Source organism: Puccinia triticina, chromosome 5A, assembly GCF_026914185.1.
Source record: "Puccinia triticina chromosome 5A, complete sequence".
NCBI lineage: Eukaryota > Fungi > Basidiomycota > Pucciniomycetes > Pucciniales > Pucciniaceae > Puccinia > Puccinia triticina.
In genome coordinates, this window is record NC_070562.1 from 4,727,939 (window position 1) to 4,748,155 (window position 20,217).

General features: G+C 46.8%; 2 protein-coding genes across 2 annotated transcripts; one reads left to right on the forward strand and one right to left on the reverse strand.

Moving 5' to 3' along the window:
* Window positions 1-2,212: 2,212 nt before the first annotated feature.
* On the reverse strand, window positions 2,213-3,136 carry PtA15_5A573 (uncharacterized protein; the record flags this gene model as incomplete). Its single annotated transcript, XM_053169349.1, has 5 exons — window positions 2,213-2,254; window positions 2,339-2,463; window positions 2,578-2,706; window positions 2,771-2,944; window positions 3,094-3,136. The coding sequence occupies 5 exons, from the start codon at window positions 3,134-3,136 to the stop codon at window positions 2,213-2,215; spliced, it is 513 nt and encodes a 170-aa protein (XP_053020555.1).
* Window positions 3,137-17,797: 14,661 nt separating this feature from the next.
* PtA15_5A574 (uncharacterized protein) lies at window positions 17,798-19,833 on the forward strand (the record flags this gene model as incomplete). The annotated part of the gene is made up of 3 exons (XM_053169350.1): window positions 17,798-18,941; window positions 19,009-19,073; window positions 19,141-19,833. 3 exons carry the CDS (start codon window positions 17,798-17,800, stop codon window positions 19,831-19,833), a joined length of 1,902 nt encoding a protein of 633 aa, XP_053020556.1.
* Between the last annotated feature and the right edge of the window lie 384 nt (window positions 19,834-20,217).

The following is a 20,217-nucleotide window of genomic DNA, read 5'->3' on the forward strand; positions in this document are numbered from 1 at the left end:
CCTTCTTGGCTTATTCCTTTTCTCACGTTGTGGCTCTTTAGTTTTTGGTCTTATTTACACAGAAATCAAATCATAGGTTTTTTCAGAGATGCCCAAGATGGGCAGCTACAACTGCCCCTCAAGGCATTTGAGAAGGACTTGTGGTTTATTTTTAATTGGGTGTTGAGTTTATTTTTTAGCATTTCCCTGCCAAAATTTGGATGTCCTCAGCCCGGGGGTCCGACTTTACACGTAAGCCTCTCCTTCGGAGACGCTTCGCGCCTCCTTGGAGAGGCTTAATTAAGCTCGAGGAGGAACATGATTTTTTGAGAAAATCACACTTTTTTTAGTAATCTCACAATCTCTCCCTCATCTTAACAAGTTATTTCTCCTAATTTTCAGTACATGAAAGCTCTGCATGTTGTGGAGGGGACTGCTGTTTTAAAAGTTTCATTATCTGCTTTCTTCATTGTGTAATCAAAGCAACAAACCATCCAACTTCCTCCTGAGGGGGAGGAGTGAGTAACTCAATAAACTGCCCCAATATCTTTTTTCCTTTCAGAGTTTAGACAGCCACCTGACATATCATGTTCAGTAGCCTATACTGATCTTAGGGTTGTAATTGAAACTGCATGTGTGTGTCAGTGAGTTCATGAGAATATGGCATCGCGGTATCTTCGAGCGAGTCCGTACAAGTTTGCCTTTGGAGCACCCGGACAAACAGGAATGTAGAGCTGAGGGAATAAGGATAAGATGAAGATGAAGCCCTGCTTCCTCTCTATCTTTTGGTGTAACATACTATGCAAAAAAACCATGACATGGGGGTATAAACACTGATGCAAAAAAAAACCCTTCATGGAGCCTCAAATTTGTTCCCTGCCATGCCAACTTTCACCGCTTAGGTGTAAGTCCCTCCTGCGGAGGGCCCTTTGGGCCCCCTTGGAGGGACTTGGATAAGTTCGCCGCGGAGGGCTTCTTAATCGCGGGGACTGCCTCAGTCTGTCCTAAGCATTTGGCAGGATGCCTCACTTTGTGGGGAGCTTTCACAACCACCATATTCAATCCAAATAATAAACGGACTTACTTCGCGCACGGCAAAAAACTCTTTGCGCACTGTGAAGTGCGCCAAGTCCCCAAACACTTCGCGCACTGCAGGAGAAATATCAAAGGCCCCGTTTGGCTGCCGCGTTATACGTCATAAGGCCGTGTTTGGCAGTGTCATATTACACAGCATAATGTTCAAAATGCAATACCATTACATATGTAAAAAACATTTTCTTAGGATAGTCTTTTGAAAGTAAGCTGTCATAAAGCTTGATAGTTTACTTCCAAAAGATCAGGCCCAAAAATGATGTTTTGCATAATGTAAAGGGGCATGCCCCAATTATTTGTTGCGCAATAATGACGCTGCCAAACAGGGCCTAAACCCTCATAAATGTTTGAATTTATGACGCCACATCCCAAAGTTTGCCCCCCGTTGCCACCAAAACTTTGAAACCCCTGGGGGCGCGCGTCTTAAATTCAATCATTTATGATGTATAACGCAGCAGCCAAACGGGGCCTTTAATATTTCTCCCGCAGTGTGCGAAGTGTTTGGGGACTTGGCGCACTGCATAATGCGCAAAGAGTTTTTTGCAGTGTGTGAAGTAAGTCCGTTTATTATTTGGATTGAATATGATGGTTGTGAAAGTTCCCCACAAAGTGAGGCATCCTGCCAAATGCTTCATTTACTCATGCATCAGCAAAGTTTGCCTTCTGTTTTTTTTTTTTTTCAAATCAGTAGCATTTGAATTGCACTGGTTAAAAAATCTCAGTTCGGTAAGATTTTTAAATCTTAGGCTGATTGGTTTGTATGAACCCAGTTTACTCCATCATCAACCACTTGTTGATAAATCATACTGCAAGGCAAGCTTGCTGCATTTGAAAGTGAGCCTTAGACTAATCATGTCCACATTGGCTGATGATATTTATTTGGATACAGCAAGGCATAAACACATTGAAATAAGGCAGAAAGGCTGAACAAGCAGCAAAAGATCCTTCCAAGAACTGGGAATTTGAGTAGAAAATTCTCCAAAGAAATAAGAAGATACTCCTACAACTGATGGAGAAGTTTTGATATGATCTACTTTTATTTTATATAACTAGGGTACAGTAGCTTGTATTTGCACAATCCCACCCTTATGTCCAGCGTATATTGAAGTAAAGGGATGTGATGCATAATTAGTTGATGGAATCAGGATTTGAATTCTTTGGATGGGAAGACAAATTTGCCGGGCTAGTCAAAGGTTTGAATGTACATTAATTTCAAAAAGAAGTCCTGCAAATTTTTTGCTGGGCAAGTAGTTGGATGGGTACACACCTGGCCAGAGCCTCCTGAGTTCCATTTTGGTTGGCTGCTACTTTGAACCTGGCTTGCACTTCGCTTGGCTTGTTGAGGCTGCTCATTTACGTCGGGAGGTGTCAGGATCGAGCGGCAGTCAATCACTGAAACCAGAAACAGTGCACCATATTTAGCAATCTTTGGTAAATCTTTATGTGATTCTGACTATGAATAGAAACTGGGGAAGAGGAAAATAATTTATTGTGGGCTTGACAAACTTGTCTGCTTCCTGGCATGTTTTTTGCGGTTGTCTCCACGAGTGTCTGCATTTTTGGGGACCAATTCAATCTTGCAGGTACTCTCGCTTACAGAGTCGATGTCGCCGTCGAAAGCATCAGAAAAGCTCACTGCAGAAATTGTAGTTTCATCAGAAGGCTTGATTTTGACCAACAGACAACTACATGTTCCTACCATGCCCTTGGGTGCCAGTCAATGGCCCAGGTCGCGCTTCGCGGACCTCTTCCATCGCGCAAGCCAACCTGAATATTTCCTCATTGGTAAGACGATCGGCAAGAATCTCTCTGGTGGCATTGGGGTCTGAGAACGTTTTTCCCCTGTCCCTCGATGCTGGTGTATCGCCCGAATCTATTTTGCCGTGTATTTTTCATTTTTCATATCATGAGCAGAGAAGGCAAAGGGTAGAGTATATAATCAGCTCTCTTGGTCACGATACAAGATGTTACTCAGTTGATCTAATGCAAAAGCCGGTTATACCGTCTTACCAGCTGACAAACCTTGCTTGCCTTGTGCGAAGTCTCGAATATTCAATTTACTCATTGTGACAAACTGATCGTATGTAGACTTAATGTGATAGAAGCAAGGCAGCCAGCAAAGAGCTTGCTAAGGATTAAAGCAAAATATAGACTCGTGGACTAAAAAGAGGTTTTCAGGGCCGATGGTCAACAGCAGAAGAGATGATTGTTGGGAGGTAGACGTAAAGGGGAAGGATGAGAGGCCGCTTTTATATCCACATTGTGACCATTATCGCAGAAATCCACAGCGCCTTGGACGAGGTAGAGATGACGGACTTGTCAGGTGATTCTGGATAGTCCGGCCGCCCCTTGTAATGACCGGTCTGCAAAGGGTCAATTCTTTGGAGAATTCTTAGTTTGGTACACTTAGTCTGAGGTTATAGCCGCCTTGGCTGATAAGTTTGATTACCTGACTGCAACGGCAAACATAATGATGTTATGACTCAAAGACATAGGAACGTGTCAGGATGACTGCTTGAGTGGATTTTGCGGCCGGGCGATAGCGCGAAGAGTCAAGACTCGGTGGGACTAATCCTTATCATCTTATCCTCCTTCGCGCAGGATCATAGAGAGGAGAAGATAGTGTTTTGCCGCTGTTGGAGTGATCGGAATAGGTCATGTGTAAAAAACCATTTCGGCCAAGCCTCCGGCGTCTCTCTAGCGCTTCGGACTAAAATGCCGGATCACAAGAAATATCAAGGGCAAATTGCCTTGCGAGTCAGGGCATTCGAATAGCGCGTCCATACTTGTTTGTTTAAGTTTGGGTGGAGCTGTGTACACCCACAATCACTACAGTACGTTGCCCCCGGCCTGGATACGCTAAAACGCCGGACCGGAGAGCAGTGGTTCCTGTGGTCACGTTGGGATCTCTAATGCTCTGCTGGATCACCGAGCCATGGTCATGATGAACTGTCAGGGGTGAAGGCCCAACCGTATACTCTCAACCCTTCCATGTAGCTTAGTAAAGAATGAAGGATAACTAAACACATTTGTATCGTTACTCCCGCGCGGAGATGGCTGCGGTAATAGGTACATTGTTTTGACCAAAAAGCGGTGCGGTACCCGGGTGCCTCTCGCAAGTATCGCCCCGACATTGGATACCGGGATCCACCAGCGCCGACAGCTGATGCAACGGGACTGTTTTGTCCAGTTCCATTTGCCATAACCATACCGGCATCTTATAAAAAAACTTTACAGCCTTGATGGCCAAGGGGATTCCTTCCCCGCCATCTAGAACATGCATTATTGATGACGGGAACCGACCTTAACACAAGTCCCAGCCTCCGTGCGGGCGTGCATTTGGCTGGTCGCGAAGCGACCTCGACCGGAGGGAGGGCCTTGCGTACTAAAACACTTTTGTTAGATTCTGAATAACCCGCATCTCATTATGAATACGCAGCAATCTATTCCAATTCTCGCCAGAGAGCATCCGCATCCGTTGCTAAGTTAGTCTGGACTAACTAGCTCGGATTACGGTCGGACTAAGCTAATCCGAGTGGCCGACCGCATCGGCGTAGATTGGGAGGTCCGAGGCTATCGGAGATTATGTGATTAGGTGCCTGTATGGTATATGTTTGGCACCTAAACACATAGCGTTCATGCCATTGAGCATGATGCATATTGTGTTTTGTAGAATGCTTGGACGGATGGTCCTGTGGCTGTGCACAAATCATGGCATTCCGCAATTCCATTTTTTGTTTTTGTTTTTGCCTTGCATTGTGAAATAAAGATCATCATGATCATTTTCACTTTGGTACAGGCGGGCTCCGTATGGCAGAATGATGGAGATTAAACTGGGGCTGTGCCAGACAACCCCATAACTATAGCACTCAACTTCACTCTCAAAGTCCAACCATTAAGCAAAACACAATATGCATTTTAGAGGTTAGTCCAAGGACTAGTGGGGGCTAGATTTATACCCCACTAGCTCCAAACCAAGCTCCGGGTCAAGTTGATCCCCGGTTGATCCAACCTGATGTGGTTGCGGGGTCAAACTAAGTGCCCTAATCCGGGCTAACTTAGCGCCCGGTGCGGATGGTCTGAAAGAGTACCGGTTGTAAACCTAACCCTTCTTTCAACCATCATCAAAAGCAAATCCTGAGCGCAAACCTTGCTAGTCTTTTCCTCACGCGTTTACATCATGATTAATTGTGAGGAAGAGACTAGTAAGCACATCAATAACCTTTCCCCATCCCATCAAACATTCCAAGACATCAAACTAACCCAAAAAACCCTATCATCATTATTCCGTATCCCCTTCTTCCTTTTCCCTAAAAATCCCCATGGTGGCGCTATCATCCATGGAAGCTGAATACTGAGCTATAACCAAAGCAGGAAAAGAGGCACTCTGGCTTGCAAAACTTATGAAGCAACTATAAATTCTGATTCAAACACCCCTTGAGATGATTTGCAACAATCTCAGAGCTATTCATCTAGCTCAAACCCCGGTTCATCGTGGACGCGTCAAGCATGTAGCAATAGAACATCATTGGATCCGCAAGCACATCCAAGCCGGCACCTTCAAAATGAAACATGTGTATGCATCAAACATGATAGCTGACATTCTCACCAAGAATCTAGGAAAATCCCTGCTCATCAAATTTCAAGACATGATTGGATTGGAAGGTGCCGTTGAATTGAGGGGGGCTGTTATATTCCGAATAACCCACATCTCATTATGAATACGCAGCAATCCATTCCAATTCTCACCAGCATCTGAAAGAGTACCGGTTGTAAACCTAACCCTTCTTTCAACCATCATAAAAAGCAAATCCCAAGCGCAAACCTTGCTAGTCTTTTCCTCACACATTTACATCATTATTGATTGTGAGGAAGAGACCAATAAGCACATCAATAACCTTTACCCATCCCATCAAACATTCCAAGAAATCAAACTAACCCAAAGAACCCTATCATCATTATTCCGTATCCCCTTCTTCCTTTTCCCTAAAAATCAGACATTCAAATCTCTTACGCGCGTCCCTCACCATCACAATCATTAAAATCAAAATAATCCCTGCGCAATTGCAGTTGTGTGTGCTAGAGTCAGAGCTTGTCTTGTCGGAGTCATTTGTTATTAAGGATTAAAATATATTCAACTCAGGTGTTGCAATCACAGTTGCACTTTGTTCTATCTCAAAATTTACAACCTTTCTTGTGTGAGCCAATTCCAAGGTTTGGCTGGGAGCAGCCTTGTTTGCATCACCACACTCTCAACATGTTTAGGCCCCAATTATAAACATAATTGAAAATTTATTGAAATTTATTTAGGACTGTTTTGAATCCCGGTTGTAACTTGTTTATAGTCACATGCAGGGTTTCAAAAGTCATTCAAAACCCATTCAATTATAAACCAGGCACACACATAGGCAAATTAGGCCTAGTTGTACAGGAATACTGGCCACCTGAACCATTCTGCTCTACTAGGGTGCAACCATTTGCAAGGCCCACCACCATTGTCCGCAAACCCGTCAAGAATCTCACTGAGTTGAACAGACCATTATCCCCCCTCCTTCCGGCTCAGGGTAACTGGGCTGATACAGATTCATCGCGTACTGGCTGTCTGGGGAGGCGGTGTAAGTTAACTGTTGTTGAGGCCGGTCAAAGGCCAGGATCCAGCGGGAATGCACTGGTAAGTAGGGTGGTATTCCGCCGGGCTACTGTGGGTGGGTCAGGTGTTGGGGTCCATGGGTAGAGGACAAGACGGCCATCCCAAGATAGTAAATAGAAACATTTTGGAGGAATTTTGTGAAGGAGGGATCCTGGTTGAGAAGCCAAGAATCAACTTCAGTTCAATCCTGAAGAGTCAGATTTTTGGATTTTTGTGATCTTGCAAAAATTCCTGCTGGTCCAATTTTCAGAATATTCTTTTGAAAATTGGATGAGCAGATCCGCACAATCCTCCTCTATCTCCCACCCAACTGTATACCTCCAGGGAGATGGATGTACAGGAGGTGCAGCTGTCCAAAAGTTGGCATCCCAAAACTGGCCAACCGTGACGCAGCCTTAAGTCGGTTTTAGACTCAAGTCCCTCCTTTGGAGGGGTCGCTCCGCAACTGGGGCTGCCCGCCCCCCCCCCCCCCCCCCCCCCCCCGCAGAAGAGGGACTTCCACAAGTTTGTGGACTGCTGCCCAGACCCGCTCACCACAAGTGGCTTAGTTAAGCTCGGAAGGGAACACCTTGGCCATTGAGTGACCATGGATCAGTCATCTCATCCATTGAGACTGTACTGACAGTACAGTCTTGAAGTTGAAGGCCGTAAGGGAATATGTACTCCTTCCCGGCCACCTTGATGCTCAAGATGCACCGGCTTATATAGAGACTGCACAGTCTCAATGACTGGAACAACTCAACCATGAAGGTTTTTCTTAGTGCCCAACAGTATTTCTACCCTGCCATTGAGACCGTCCAGTATTGATGGCTGGAAAGTTTTTACCATCAAGATGGCCAGGGAAGAATCATCTTGGCCCTCAAGACTAGGTAACTTCACGATCAAAAAGAAGTTCTGTCCCAGCCATCATGGTGATGCATCAACAAGCATGCCTTGGCGAGTGCGTGTGACCTGTCCATTGCCAGTGGTATCTGTAGTGCCCGCCAGGTGGTGCCAAGCGTGTATTGGGTCTCTAATGGACAAGCAGGCACATTATCTAACTTGTGTCAGTGCCAAAGCCTTCTTGTAGCAGGAAAGTTGTGCTTATGCAACAAAGCTACATATTGTCCCGAGAAGCGTTACTGAATCACTGCAAGTCACCATGGAAGTTTGCGTGGCACTTGTGTGCAAGTGCCATTGGACAATATTGTTTAAGAAACCTGTTAGATATAACACGGAACTTGAGCCTCAATGTATGCTGAATTAATGATGAATTTATGTTTCAATTATGCTCAATTGAGCTGAAGGCACTTTGGAAAGGAGTTTATTTCAATTGAAAACCAGATCCAACTTGAATCTAGTTATTACTGGAACTATTTTAGAACACATTTTCAACTACCTTGCAAAGCAATATCTAATACTTGGCAGGAACAAGGTATTTACCATGGGAAACATATATTTCTAAAGCTGTCCCCTATCATCCGTTGGCAGGTACTTGGCACCCAGGGGCGGGTACCTGTGGCAGTGCGCAGGTATCCTCCGGTGGGTGTGGGTGTCCAGTCTGGGTCCAAATTCAGGCAGTTACCGGCGCACAAATTGCCATTCTGCACAGCTCTGCTTGCCCCTAGTGCCAATTGGCGGGTACTAGGTACCTGTGGAAGTACACAGATAAAAGACAGCGGGTGCCGGGTATGGGTGTGGGTGTCCATTCTGGGTCAAAATTCAGGAAGGTACCTGCACCCGCTGCGGGTACCTGGATGCAAAGCGCCAGCTCTACATATTTCATTCTATCATGTTTTTATCATAGATCCCAAAAAGCTTGAGATATGTTAGTGGTACACAGAAAGATACACGTGTAAGTTTGTGTGACACATTCTTTAGTTGCTGAAGTTTTTGACAAAATATTTGAAGTTCTGGGAAATGTCCAGCAGAAAAAAACCTCATATTAATCAGGAGTTGTGTATGACTTCAGAAAATATCCCCAAAATTATTTGTGTACATATGGCTGAATGTTATAAACAATTTTTGAAGGGTCCACCTAAGCCCCTGGCTCTGCATGAGCACTCAGGCTGGCATCACTTGGCTCAGTGATGAAAAATGTGACACACCATCACACATGTGTAAATTTTTGTGACACATTCTTCAGCTCCCAAGGGAGTTAGAATTCTGGGACAAGTCCAGGAGAGCCACAGATTCCCCAGGGTTTGTGAATGAATTCAGAGAAGATGCTTAACAGGATTTCTGTACTGATGGATGAAAATCAGATACAATTCTTAAAGGATTCAGCTAATTTTCCCCTGGGATTGCGGGGCACTCATCTTGGCATGATATGGCTGGGTGATGGTCTATGTGTCACACAAACGCGCGCGCGTAGGTTTGTGTGACACGATTTGTCACAGAAACCCGCACAGGTTACATGGTTGTGTGACAGCTGGCCCCACAGCGCCAAAGTCAAACCGTAGTACCAGAGCAAAATCAGACCTCCCACTAGAGCTGACACTTTGCACCCGGGTACCTGCGGCGGGTGTGGGTACCTGCTTGAATTTTGACCCAGAATGCCCAGAATGGACACCCACAACCATATACAGAACCTGCTGGCAGTTACCTGCGTACTTCCATGGGTACCCGTCCACAGGTACCTAGTACCCGCCAATGGGCACTAGGGGCAAGCAGAGCTGTGCAGAATGGCAATTTGTGCGCAGGTACCTGCCTGAATTTGGACCCAGACTGGACACCCGCACCTGCACCCGGCAGATACCTGTGCACTTCCACGGGTACTAGGGACCAGCTCTACCTCCCACAGTATCACTACACTACATCCAAAGTTTGCACCATGTGTAATAGAAACAACTTAAAAAGAACTGGCATATTTTTGGTGTGTGCCCTGAAAATAAATACAAAAACCGTTTCAGAGTAACCTACTGGGTATGGGTTTCCTAAGAGGTTGAAAATCATGATAATTGAAATATGAGGAACTTTGTTAAAGCAAAACCTATCATTAAAATGGCCTTGTTTTGGGTGTTGGTGTAGCATACATTTTGCACATACATTACACAATAGATCAAGTATTGTTCCAGGTCATTTCAGGATATTTTGTGGCAGACATGAAACTTGCCTTCAAACCAGCATCTAAGTGAGATCCAACCAAATCTATGACTGAGTTAAGAGATGGCACTTGCACGCAAGTGCTGAGGAAACTCCCACGGTGAGTGATGCTCAAACCTATAAAAGCATGAAGATTGTTCATTTCAGGATTATTATTCAAGAATAAAATCCAGAGCTTTTACAGAATTCCCCTGTGGAGTGGCTGGCAGGTTAAGCAAGCTTACCTGGTTCCAAATATGAGCTTGGTTTTTAAATTTTTGATACTTCTTAAGTCCTTCATCAAGAGTCAGGGTGTAAACGGGTTGGGTTTGGGTTGAAAAACAGCGGCCAAACCCAAACCAACATTTAGCGCGGGTTGGGTTGGGTTGGGGCAGATTTTAAAATGCTGCCCAAACCCAAACCAATGTCATACTATCTTGGGTCGGGTCCGGGTTGGGTTGGTTTGGGTCTTGGGTCGACCCGACCTCATAGGCGCCAAAAGCCCCCAACTTGACTGTTGGAGGCGTCATAGTTGGGTTGCAGGCTGACCCAATTAGGAAATAGGCTGCCCAAACCCAACCCAACAATTTTACCAGTTGGGTCGGGTCGGGTTTGGGTCATGTCATTTTCTTCAAGAATGTGCCCAAACCTGACCCAAAACCCAATGGGTCTTGGGTTGTTTTAGGTTGGCCCGACCCATTTGCACCCTGAATCAAGAGGGTCTTGTGCAGGATGAGGTATTTCATGTTGGGTTTACCCTCAGGCCTTATCTGACAGCTGTCAAGATAAACCCCAACAAAAAAACTTAAAATATATGATTTCCAAAAACAAATGGAATAAGGATTGAGCTAGGCTTTTTATACAGAAAGTTTTTAGGTTCTTTTTGGCCACAAGCAACGGTGTAACCATTACAAGACATTGAGCGTATTGGGTAAACGTTTTTCATTGAAGATGCATGCCTACATGTCCAATTTTTAGTTTTTGGCTGTTATTGTATGGATGATGGCTAAAAACAAAAAATTGGACATGTAGGTATGCATCTCCAATGAAAAATGTTTACCCAATACGCTCAATGTATTGTAATGGTCTGCTGTTATATCTTCCCATTTTCCAAATAAATCATTGGCAGTAGAAAATTCTTGCAGTGAGCCCCAAATTTTGATTCTGTTAAACCTAGTAGTAGAATAGACTGTTTTCCTTTTTACATTTGATTTTAATGGAATCCAAGTATGGGGAACTTGAATAAGTAATTAGTTCATGGCCGGTGTACAGTCTCAAAGCCTCCTAATTCCAACAAGTATCAGCCAAACATCCTTTTTTCCATGCCAAAAAGAACATCAAAAAAACCTGAGATGAAATATCAGAAGGCACCCATCTTTTGTGGCATGATATGCCAGATGGTTGAGTCAAATCTGCAGCACAGCCATGAACTGCTTGACTTCTCATGAGATATGCCATGTGCATTTGCAGTTCTTAAAGTTGCAACATAGCGACATATGTCATGAAAACATACAACCTTATTTGCAGGGACTGTCAAATGCTTCCCTGCAAAAAAAGTGTGTATGGCAGGATGTCACATTTGTATGTTTTCAAATTTGAGAACCCTAATTCTGATGGGCAGTGTAAAAATTCTGGTTAAGGTCTGCAGGCCATGAAGAATAGTGGAGGACTTCCTGTTGGCTAAAATTCTTAATCTAGCTAGCAGAGGGACAAGCAAAAGCTTACTGGCTGGTGAAAATTGATGGATATTGAGTTTTCACCAGCAAACAAGGTTTAGCGGCCTCCTCTAGCTCAAGCCTTTTAGGTGATGGGAAGTCCTCCAATTCTAGAGCCTCTTGGACTAGAATTTGATGTGAAACTTTGGGATTTTTGAGTGTAACTCAAGATCTGCAAGAGCTGCAGCTTTGGCAGGAATTCCTTCAGTGTGCAGGCTCCAACATCTTTCAAGGGTGACTGACTTCTGGAGGCAAAAGGCAAATGTGATTTGAACAGGATCCACAAGACTCAAGGAAAAGCCCAAACAGGCCCAAACCAGAATGATACAGTTGCGCGCGGCATTCTACTGTACAAGGTTTTGGGCTGGTCCCAAATGTTGGGGCCCAAAACCTGGAAAAAATACAGTTTTTTCACATATTTTTGGGCAGCTGGGACATGGTATGGTGTCCCAGCTATGGTTTTAGACCCACCAGGCACTCCCGAAAGCACTGCATGACAGTCTCTGCCTTCATTTGTGGGTTTAGTGCCCAACCAGGAGGCATAAGTATGGGTTTAGGACCCCATACATATGTACTTATGCCCGTATTTGGAGGTGGGTCCCAAAACATGGGCTGTGAACAAAAAAAAATAAAAATTGGCTGGACCAAATTGGTTGCCACTTTAGATTTGGAATCTACACACTCTGTAGACTCCAAAAATGTACTCTTTTAGAGTTCTGGACCCCCGACATAGCCGGGGTTTTCCCCCGCGTAGCCCAACAAGTTTTGTGGGCAGCTCTGTACAGTAGAATGCCGCGCGCAACTGTACACATTTTGATTCAATTGGCACCTTTGATATTAAAATCTACTGGAGGACTTGCTGTAGAGATCTACAGACCCTGCAGAATCAGATCTGCAGCCCCTGGGACAGCAAGTCACATAAGGTTCCGATCCGGACCCCGCAGATCCGGAGGAATCCGCGGGTTTTGCGGACCGGATCAGGGTTCAGGATTGGCCTGTGGAAATCCGGTATCCGGCTGGATTCCTCAGTTTACCCCAATACAGATGGGGTGGCTGTGATAGGCTTCCGAAAGGCTTTATCTTGCACTATTATGACCGCATACTCAAGTAGAACGCAGGTGGTAGGGTCACATTACATTATGATGATGACTTAATAAGACGGAAGCAGGAAAAAATAAGAATCCTGCATTGGAAGTAGGAAAACATAAGATAAAGAGAGCACTACTTGATATTGTTGGCATTGCAAATGCTGATCACTCCGTTTTCAATCCAGTTCTGCAAACAGATGATTGACTCAAGTGTTGTCACTTTCATTCTGTTTTGGCTGTAATCTTGAATATGCCGACCGACCGGGAATGCTCGTTCGCAGGGAGTACTCGAAGCTGAGGCGGCCAGATATGTTTGAGCCATTGTGGCGAGGGTCGGAAACTTCTTTGAGTTGCATTTCCAATAAGTTAGTGGCTCACAAGCCTCTTCTTTGCATTCGGAGTCCAAGTATACCGTGATTTCCTCGTCAAGAGAGGAAATTTTGATTTTCTTCTTCTTGAACAATGCCAAACTTATCGATGAGTGACCAATGTTGTGTTGAGCTCCTTCTTTGTTTTTTGACAACTCTGTTTCCGTGTATGTTGAATCACTGCTGAAATGCTCAGCAGCCTTGTTGAACATTTGGATAACTTCATCCTTGCTCATATCAAAGTAAAGGAGGAGTAGATCGTTCAAGATACTGGTTTTGATTCGAGGATCGAGCAAAGTTGAGCAAAGATAAACAGGTTTTTTAGCTGCGATATCAAAGTATTGTTTGATTTTGGCAATCATGAGTTCTGATGCTGGAATCAATCCCTGAGCCTCATACTGCGAATGAGTCTGTATTTTGCAATGTGAGAGATACATGAGTGTAAGTTGGATGGGTTGAGGAATGAAAATGAAAGATGTGATTCACCTCATTCAACTTTTCCATGATCCAGGTGTAGACCGGAGCCGCTAGCATCATCGACGGAAATTTACTTGTGGACATCATGTGGCTCGCTTGGGAGAGAGGCTCCAGAAAGCTGACAAGATGTCGGACACCTTCCCATTTGGAGTCTGAAAGATTGTACTTCTGAGATAATGCATTTCTCTCACAGAATAGTTGAATGTTGCTCAAATGTGATATGCGCGGTCCAGCATGTCATATGTTGAATTCCACCGAGTTGAAACATCTGCTACCATCACTAGAGCTTTGCTGATGTCTTCGAATGCAGCAGCTTTTTATGATGATTTTTTCAAGAATGCTGTCAGCTTACTGATTCGAGAGATAAGACTAGAGTAATCTACTCGGGGAGGTGGATTGCTAAGAATGCCTGCAAGCGTGCAAGGAGGACTGGATCCGCGTACTGGTTTGGAGAAGGACTTGATCCCAACTTTTGCTGCCAAGTTTATCACATGTGGCATACATCCAAGCAAGCAATTTTCCTCATCAAAACCAAAGAGGTCATGGAGTTCTTGACCCATTGTTCCATTATTTGATGCTTTATCCGCCGTGATACAGAAATTTTTTTGCTTTATTCCATATGTTTCAAGGACTTTGGCAAGATGAGATGCTAGATTTTTTCCAGAGTGGGGGCCATCAATCAGCTTGGTCAACAATATCATTGATTTGAGGTTGTAGTTTTCAATCCAGTGTGCCGTGATTCCAAGGAGTGATTTGTTGCTAGGTGAGGTCCAACCATCGCAAGTCAAGCTGATTTCAGAGGGGACTTATCGGAGCAAAGATTTCAGAGCTTTCTGGCTGTTCATAAAGGTGGTGAGAATGAAGTTGCTCAAGGTATTGGCAGAGGGGAAAAGGCTTTTTGTCTCAGGGTTACACAACTCAAGCATTCTCCGAAACTCTGGATGCTCAACAGTTTGGTAAGAAATATGACATCGGACAACATACCAACCAACAGCACACAGCAAGCTTTCTCGAGTAAGCTTTTCCATTGAGACCTCTTTATTCTTATCGAGGAACCAAACTAGAGATCCTACGTCACGTGCGTTGTCTTTCTTGATTCCGTGTTTATTAAGCAAGTGGTTGCTCATACTTTTTGTGGATCCTCGTTTGTCGGGGGCGATTTTCGCATTGCAGATTACAGTACCCCGAGGAACAAGAGATGCCTGGCAGACATGCCATTGTTTTCCTTCAATGGTCTTACACTCAAAATATTTCCACACCCACGAGCTAGTCCGCTTTTCTCCGGTTGGCTGCACCGTACTTGAAACATTAGTTGAAGGGCTTTTTTCAACCACGCAAATATCGTCGGACGAGTCGGAAGAACCATCGGAAGTCGTCGAGGGGGAACGTTTCCGTCGTGGCATGGTACTTGATGCTTTCCGGGTGTCCTAGAAGCTTCACAGGCTGATCGAAGTGCTATTTGGGAGCCCACGAGTGTTCCCACTCACCCTGGGAGCTTGGATTGTTCATTTTAGCAAAATATCCGGTAAGATCCGGCCGGATACCGAATTCTACCAGGGTCAGGGTGCGGGATAGGTTAAGACCGCCTCCGGAGCACCTGATCGGAACCTTAAAGTCACAGCATGTCCCGGCAAAGATTAAGGTTTTCTGGTTGCAGATCTGGCTCTGCAGGGGGCTGCAGATTGACGGCAAGTCTTCCCAGGAATGTGAAATCACGAATCAGTTATCACATGATAAAGACCCAAGAGAAGAGGCATCCAGATGTGGCAGTGAATTTAGCTTCCCATGAATTCAGCCTCCCCCCTCCATGGAGCAGGCTCTGACCTGCTCTGACCGATACCGATTAACGCTGCCTCTCCACAGCAAATAGCATAAATTGTATGCATGCCCATGCCAAGCTGCTGTGTGGAGAGATTCCAAAGACAGTCGAGCGTGGCAAGTGCGAATTAAGGCCAATTTCCAGCCACAATGTGTTGTCCATGATGGCGGAGTTATGCTTGTTTTAATTGATTGATGGGCGTTCCATAAATCATGTGGCAACCAACCAAACAAAAGACTGATGTTGGCGTCTAAATATGTAGTGCTGCCCTGGGGTGACAGCAACCATCAACTCACATTTTTCCCTCGAAGTCGATAGTGCTTTCTTCGCTCCGATCACTCGGGGGTATGTATGTCACCTCACAAGTCTGATTCCAGGAAGGGAAGGATCACCGAAGACTGCGAAGCAGTGTGCGTGTGTGGAAGGACCGAGGTCGTGCCAACTGTGACAGTGGACGGGCCTCGAAGGCAAGAGAGCTCATGGGCAACCTCCTCTGACCGTTGACTGGTGTGGAAACCAAGGATTGGGGTCCGGCTCCATCGCTCTGCCCAGCTTCGTCCGCCCGACGACCCACCGAGAGCCGAGAAACTATCTTCCTGGGAACGGGAATAAAGAATATGTCATGTTTCATGTTCAAGGCTGCCGGCGGCCACGGCTTGATAAAATTTCCCGAATGTATTATGTACACAGCCAGAAACACTTGTTGAATTTCGTAACGTCCGATTAAAACAAAGGCTCGAATGCGCCGGCACAAATATTTATTTGGGAATATAGCCAGGCTCCGGTGCCCAAGCACCGAGTCCAGCCCGGTCGGTCTCCAGCCCACGCGAGCAATTTGTATGCATCGGCTCCCTCGATACAAACTTGGGCCTCAGCATCCGGCATTGTTACGTACGCCCAGTTGTCTGGCTTCGGCAGCTCCACAGATAATTTTCCAATTTTCCGGGAGGGTGTTACACCGACCCTTGGCAATTGCCGGGTCCACAGTCATAATGCTGGCCCACAGTCACTCCGCTCCACACATCTCTCTGGTCTCCAGCCAACGGTGCTCTGTTGGAAGAGGCGAGTTGCCAGGCCGATTATCGTCGATTGGCTGCTTTTAAAAGTCCAGCCTGCTCGAGCAACCAGCCATCGGTTCCCCCGCCGTCGTGTGCTACCCTTCTTCCACAGCAGCCTGTATTTGGATTCCGTCATAAATTTAAAGTCTTCTCCATCACCATCCAGGCGTACTTCGCTAATACATACAGCCCCCTCGCCACACAACCCAGCTGTCTCGAACGACTTCCACAACTGCTCCACTACAGCCACGCCCCTCATCACCATCGCCTAGCCCCTTCCGGCCTATCTGGACAACGCGCTCGGCCCCAAGCGATCCTACAACGTGAACGAAGCTTATCACTATTATTATTTTTGCATGTGTGTATGGTGTGTATCGTATGCTTCCCTGGTCCATGCTACTTGTCCAGCCGATGCTGAACAGAGGGGATATTCCATACTGACGCCCTGCAATGGTTCTCGAAGTAGAAAAGCGCCGAAAACTTGTTGCACTACCCTTTCAATCCGAGCCAACATACCGTTTCTGTCGGCTCTTGTCCGCCACGATCCAAAGCCATTCAATCTGAACGGGGAGCCTCATACGTATTGCCATACATCTGACGCCGGTGGTCTTCTCCTTGCTGCTACTAGGTATGTTCTTCCGCGATCTTCTTTGGCGGCAGTTCTTTCCATGCCTTTTTTTTTCGTCTTCTTCCCGGCTTTTCTCTTGCGCGCCGCCAAGATTGGCTGACCGTTTCATGATCAAGCGTGTTGTCTGGCGTCAGTTGACGACCGACCATATCCCCATCCTTCAGGGTACTACTTGTTGAGGCTGAAACCAGTCGCCGCATAGATACACCCTCTCGTCTCTGGGGTTGTTCGTCTCTGAGCCAATCCAGCCGTCCTAAAAAATCGTCCTCAAAACCTCGCCAATCTACTCCCATTCCGTCCCAGTTTCGCTCAATCCGCTCATCTCTTCCCATCACCTAACTGTTTATTTTTTCGTTTATATAACAAGTCTCCGCCACCCCCGCCATTTCAATTGTGCCATACCCCCATCCGCAACCCACACTTTTTATTTTCTTTTTAAGATATATCCAAAGCCCCCATTGCCTGCTTGATTGCTCATCCTGTTCTCCCGTACATACTTTCTTCTTTCCTCTTGCAGTTCGAAGTGAAGTACAGCCTCCCATCAGCCCAGTGACCCTTTTCGAGTCGCCAGTCTCTCCTGCTTGGCCACTGCCTGCGCTTCTGTTGTTCCATAGTTTTTAACTATCTTTCCATTGCCTCCTTCCCATCACCGTCAGTCTCAAAAGTATCTTTGGAGTCGCACTATTTTCACTGCTCTCGGCCAACGTCAGACTTCTCACCCCCCCCAATACCTCTTCACCTTTTATTTTTTTACCCGGAATACCCCTCGCCCACCGCGCTGTCTGGAACATTTATCAATCGCCTCTTCCCTAGTATCCCTCTCGCCTATCGTATTGCATTTTAACTTATAAGTCAATATCATGATGATGCTGTCCCTCAACCAAGCCAAATCTTCCATCAGCTCCACTTCGTCTGCTCCCTCATCGGAACAGGACTCTCGCCCCTCCACCGCTTGCTCGTCCACCGACATGTGTACCCCGATGCCCAACAGCACCTTCCACCACTTCGACTACAAGCGATCCAGCACGGCCTCTGAGTGCAGCATGATGTCTGCTCCTCACATGTCCACTGCCTCCTCCGACGTTGGGTCTATGGGCTCGCCCGCTGCAAAGGCCGTCCACCCGGTCACTCCCCCTGCCCCCTCTGCCAGAAATGCGCAGGGCCCCGTCAAGCGACAAGTTGATCCTCCTTCGCAGGCTGCTATGCAATCCCGGCAAACCCAAGACTGCTTTACTCCTTCGAGCGCCCAACCCTCTGAAGTCGACAGTGCATTCCACGGCTCTACCGAATCAGCACCCACTTACAATGCCTTCAGTGCTTGGCGCTCGCAACCTGCTGCTCAACAGCCGGCGTATGACTATCACCGCCTGGCGGGCGCTTTCATGGATGGTGCCAGCGGCCACTCTCGTTCGGCCTCCTACCAATCTACTGCATCCTCCACCGATTCGTGGAACAGCCGAAGCCACGCCGACTCGAGCTTGCAATTCCCCGGCTACCCCGGCGGCTTGGCTGCATCGATGGCCCAGATGAGCTTGAACCCCCTTGTCAACAACGGGTTACCTGGTATGGGGTTGTACCCTGCCGGCCTCGGCGGGATGAAAAACGAGGCCTACCCTGGGGTCCACCCAGCAACAAGCACTACTGCCGATCAAACCCGCAACCTTGTTAATTCGCTTGCCTCTCTGACTGGCGCTTACCCAACCGCCCCAGCAGGATATGCCGCCCCGCCCATGATCGACCCTCAGACCTTGATGGCCTACACCGCTGCTTTCGGCGTGTCGCCCTTGTTGGACTTGTACGGCCTCACTCCGGAGCTGATTGCCGCCCGTACCAACGTCTTGGCTCAACTTGCCAACGGCGCCGGATTGAACCACGGTGGACTCTCTCAGAACGGAGATGACGGACCCAGCCCTACCAACAAGAAGACTAACTTGTACAAGACCGAGTTGTGCCGAAGCTGGGAGGAGAAAGGCACCTGCCGCTACGGCTCGAAGTGTCAATTTGGTGAGCAATCACATGCAGTCATTCTCATTTGTATCCTCGCACTAATTTTCTCACTCTGTTTTACCAGCCCACGGCCAAGAAGAACTCAAGAACGTCAGCAGACACCCCAAGTTCAAGACCGAAGTTTGTCGCGTAAGTCACGCTTATCGCCCACTGTACTGCATCAGCATGAGCTCATCCATTCCGTTCGTTTTGACAGACATTCTGGCTTCACGGCTCTTGTCCGTATGGCAAACGATGCTGCTTCTTGCACACCACGGCAACTGATGCAGGAGTGCCAGCTGCCCCCAGCAGCCACGACCAAAAGGAAGGAGCGAAAGCCGGACGCAACGCGCACGACCCTCCCACCTCGCGCCTCCAGCAACGTCTGTCTTCTGGCACTTCCTCGGCCAACGGCGCAGGCGACAAGTCGTTCGGCGTCTCGCTTTCCGGCTACCTTTCGAGCAGCCCGCAGTTGCAGTCCGCCCCGGCCACCCGCGCGTTGTCCGACCTCGGCGACGCTGGTCACTCGCGAAGCAACAGCAGTAGCAGCTGCAGCCTGAGCTCCGACGGCTCTTCCCGGATCGACAGCTTGCGAATCCAGATCGGCTCCCGCTTCGGCTCTCGCGAACAGGTCCCTCCTCAAGACGCCCCGGCACCCCGCTCCCGTCTCGAGCGTCTCAGACCTACCGGCGACTACTTTGAGTCTACCAGCTCGATGCCCTCCACCTCGACTGCTTCGACTACTCGCTACAGCCCCTTCCTCGACCGCCATCAGCCCCCACACTCGGCCTTCTCCGACACCCTTGCTCGCTCCCCTTCGCAGCACATCTCCAAGGCTCGTTCTGCCAACGGAGACGCCGAGCCTCAACTGCACTCTAGACTTTCCTCTTCTTCCACTACCCTCGCCTAACTTCTTTTTAACTCACCCTATGCCATTTCCTCCTCTTTCATTTTCTTTCAATCTTCTCTTCGGTTTGTTCTTAGATTGTATAAAGGACGCTGTGCATTCTCTCTTTGAAGCGTTATACACATACTTATAACCCCCCTTTAAACACAAAAATTTTTGCTGCAATTGTTACCTAAGTATACCCTCAATTTATCCGTTTTATTTCTTATGTTGCTTCTATTGTCCGCTTTATCTGTCTTTGCCCTCCCCCTACGTTGAAGTTTCTGTTTGTTTGATTTTGATTTTACTTTGTCTTTGTTTGTATGATAGGGAAAACGATTGTTTCTGTTTTTGAATAAATGAGAGGAACTTGTGCAGAAGATTTGACCATGATCAGCCGAACTACTT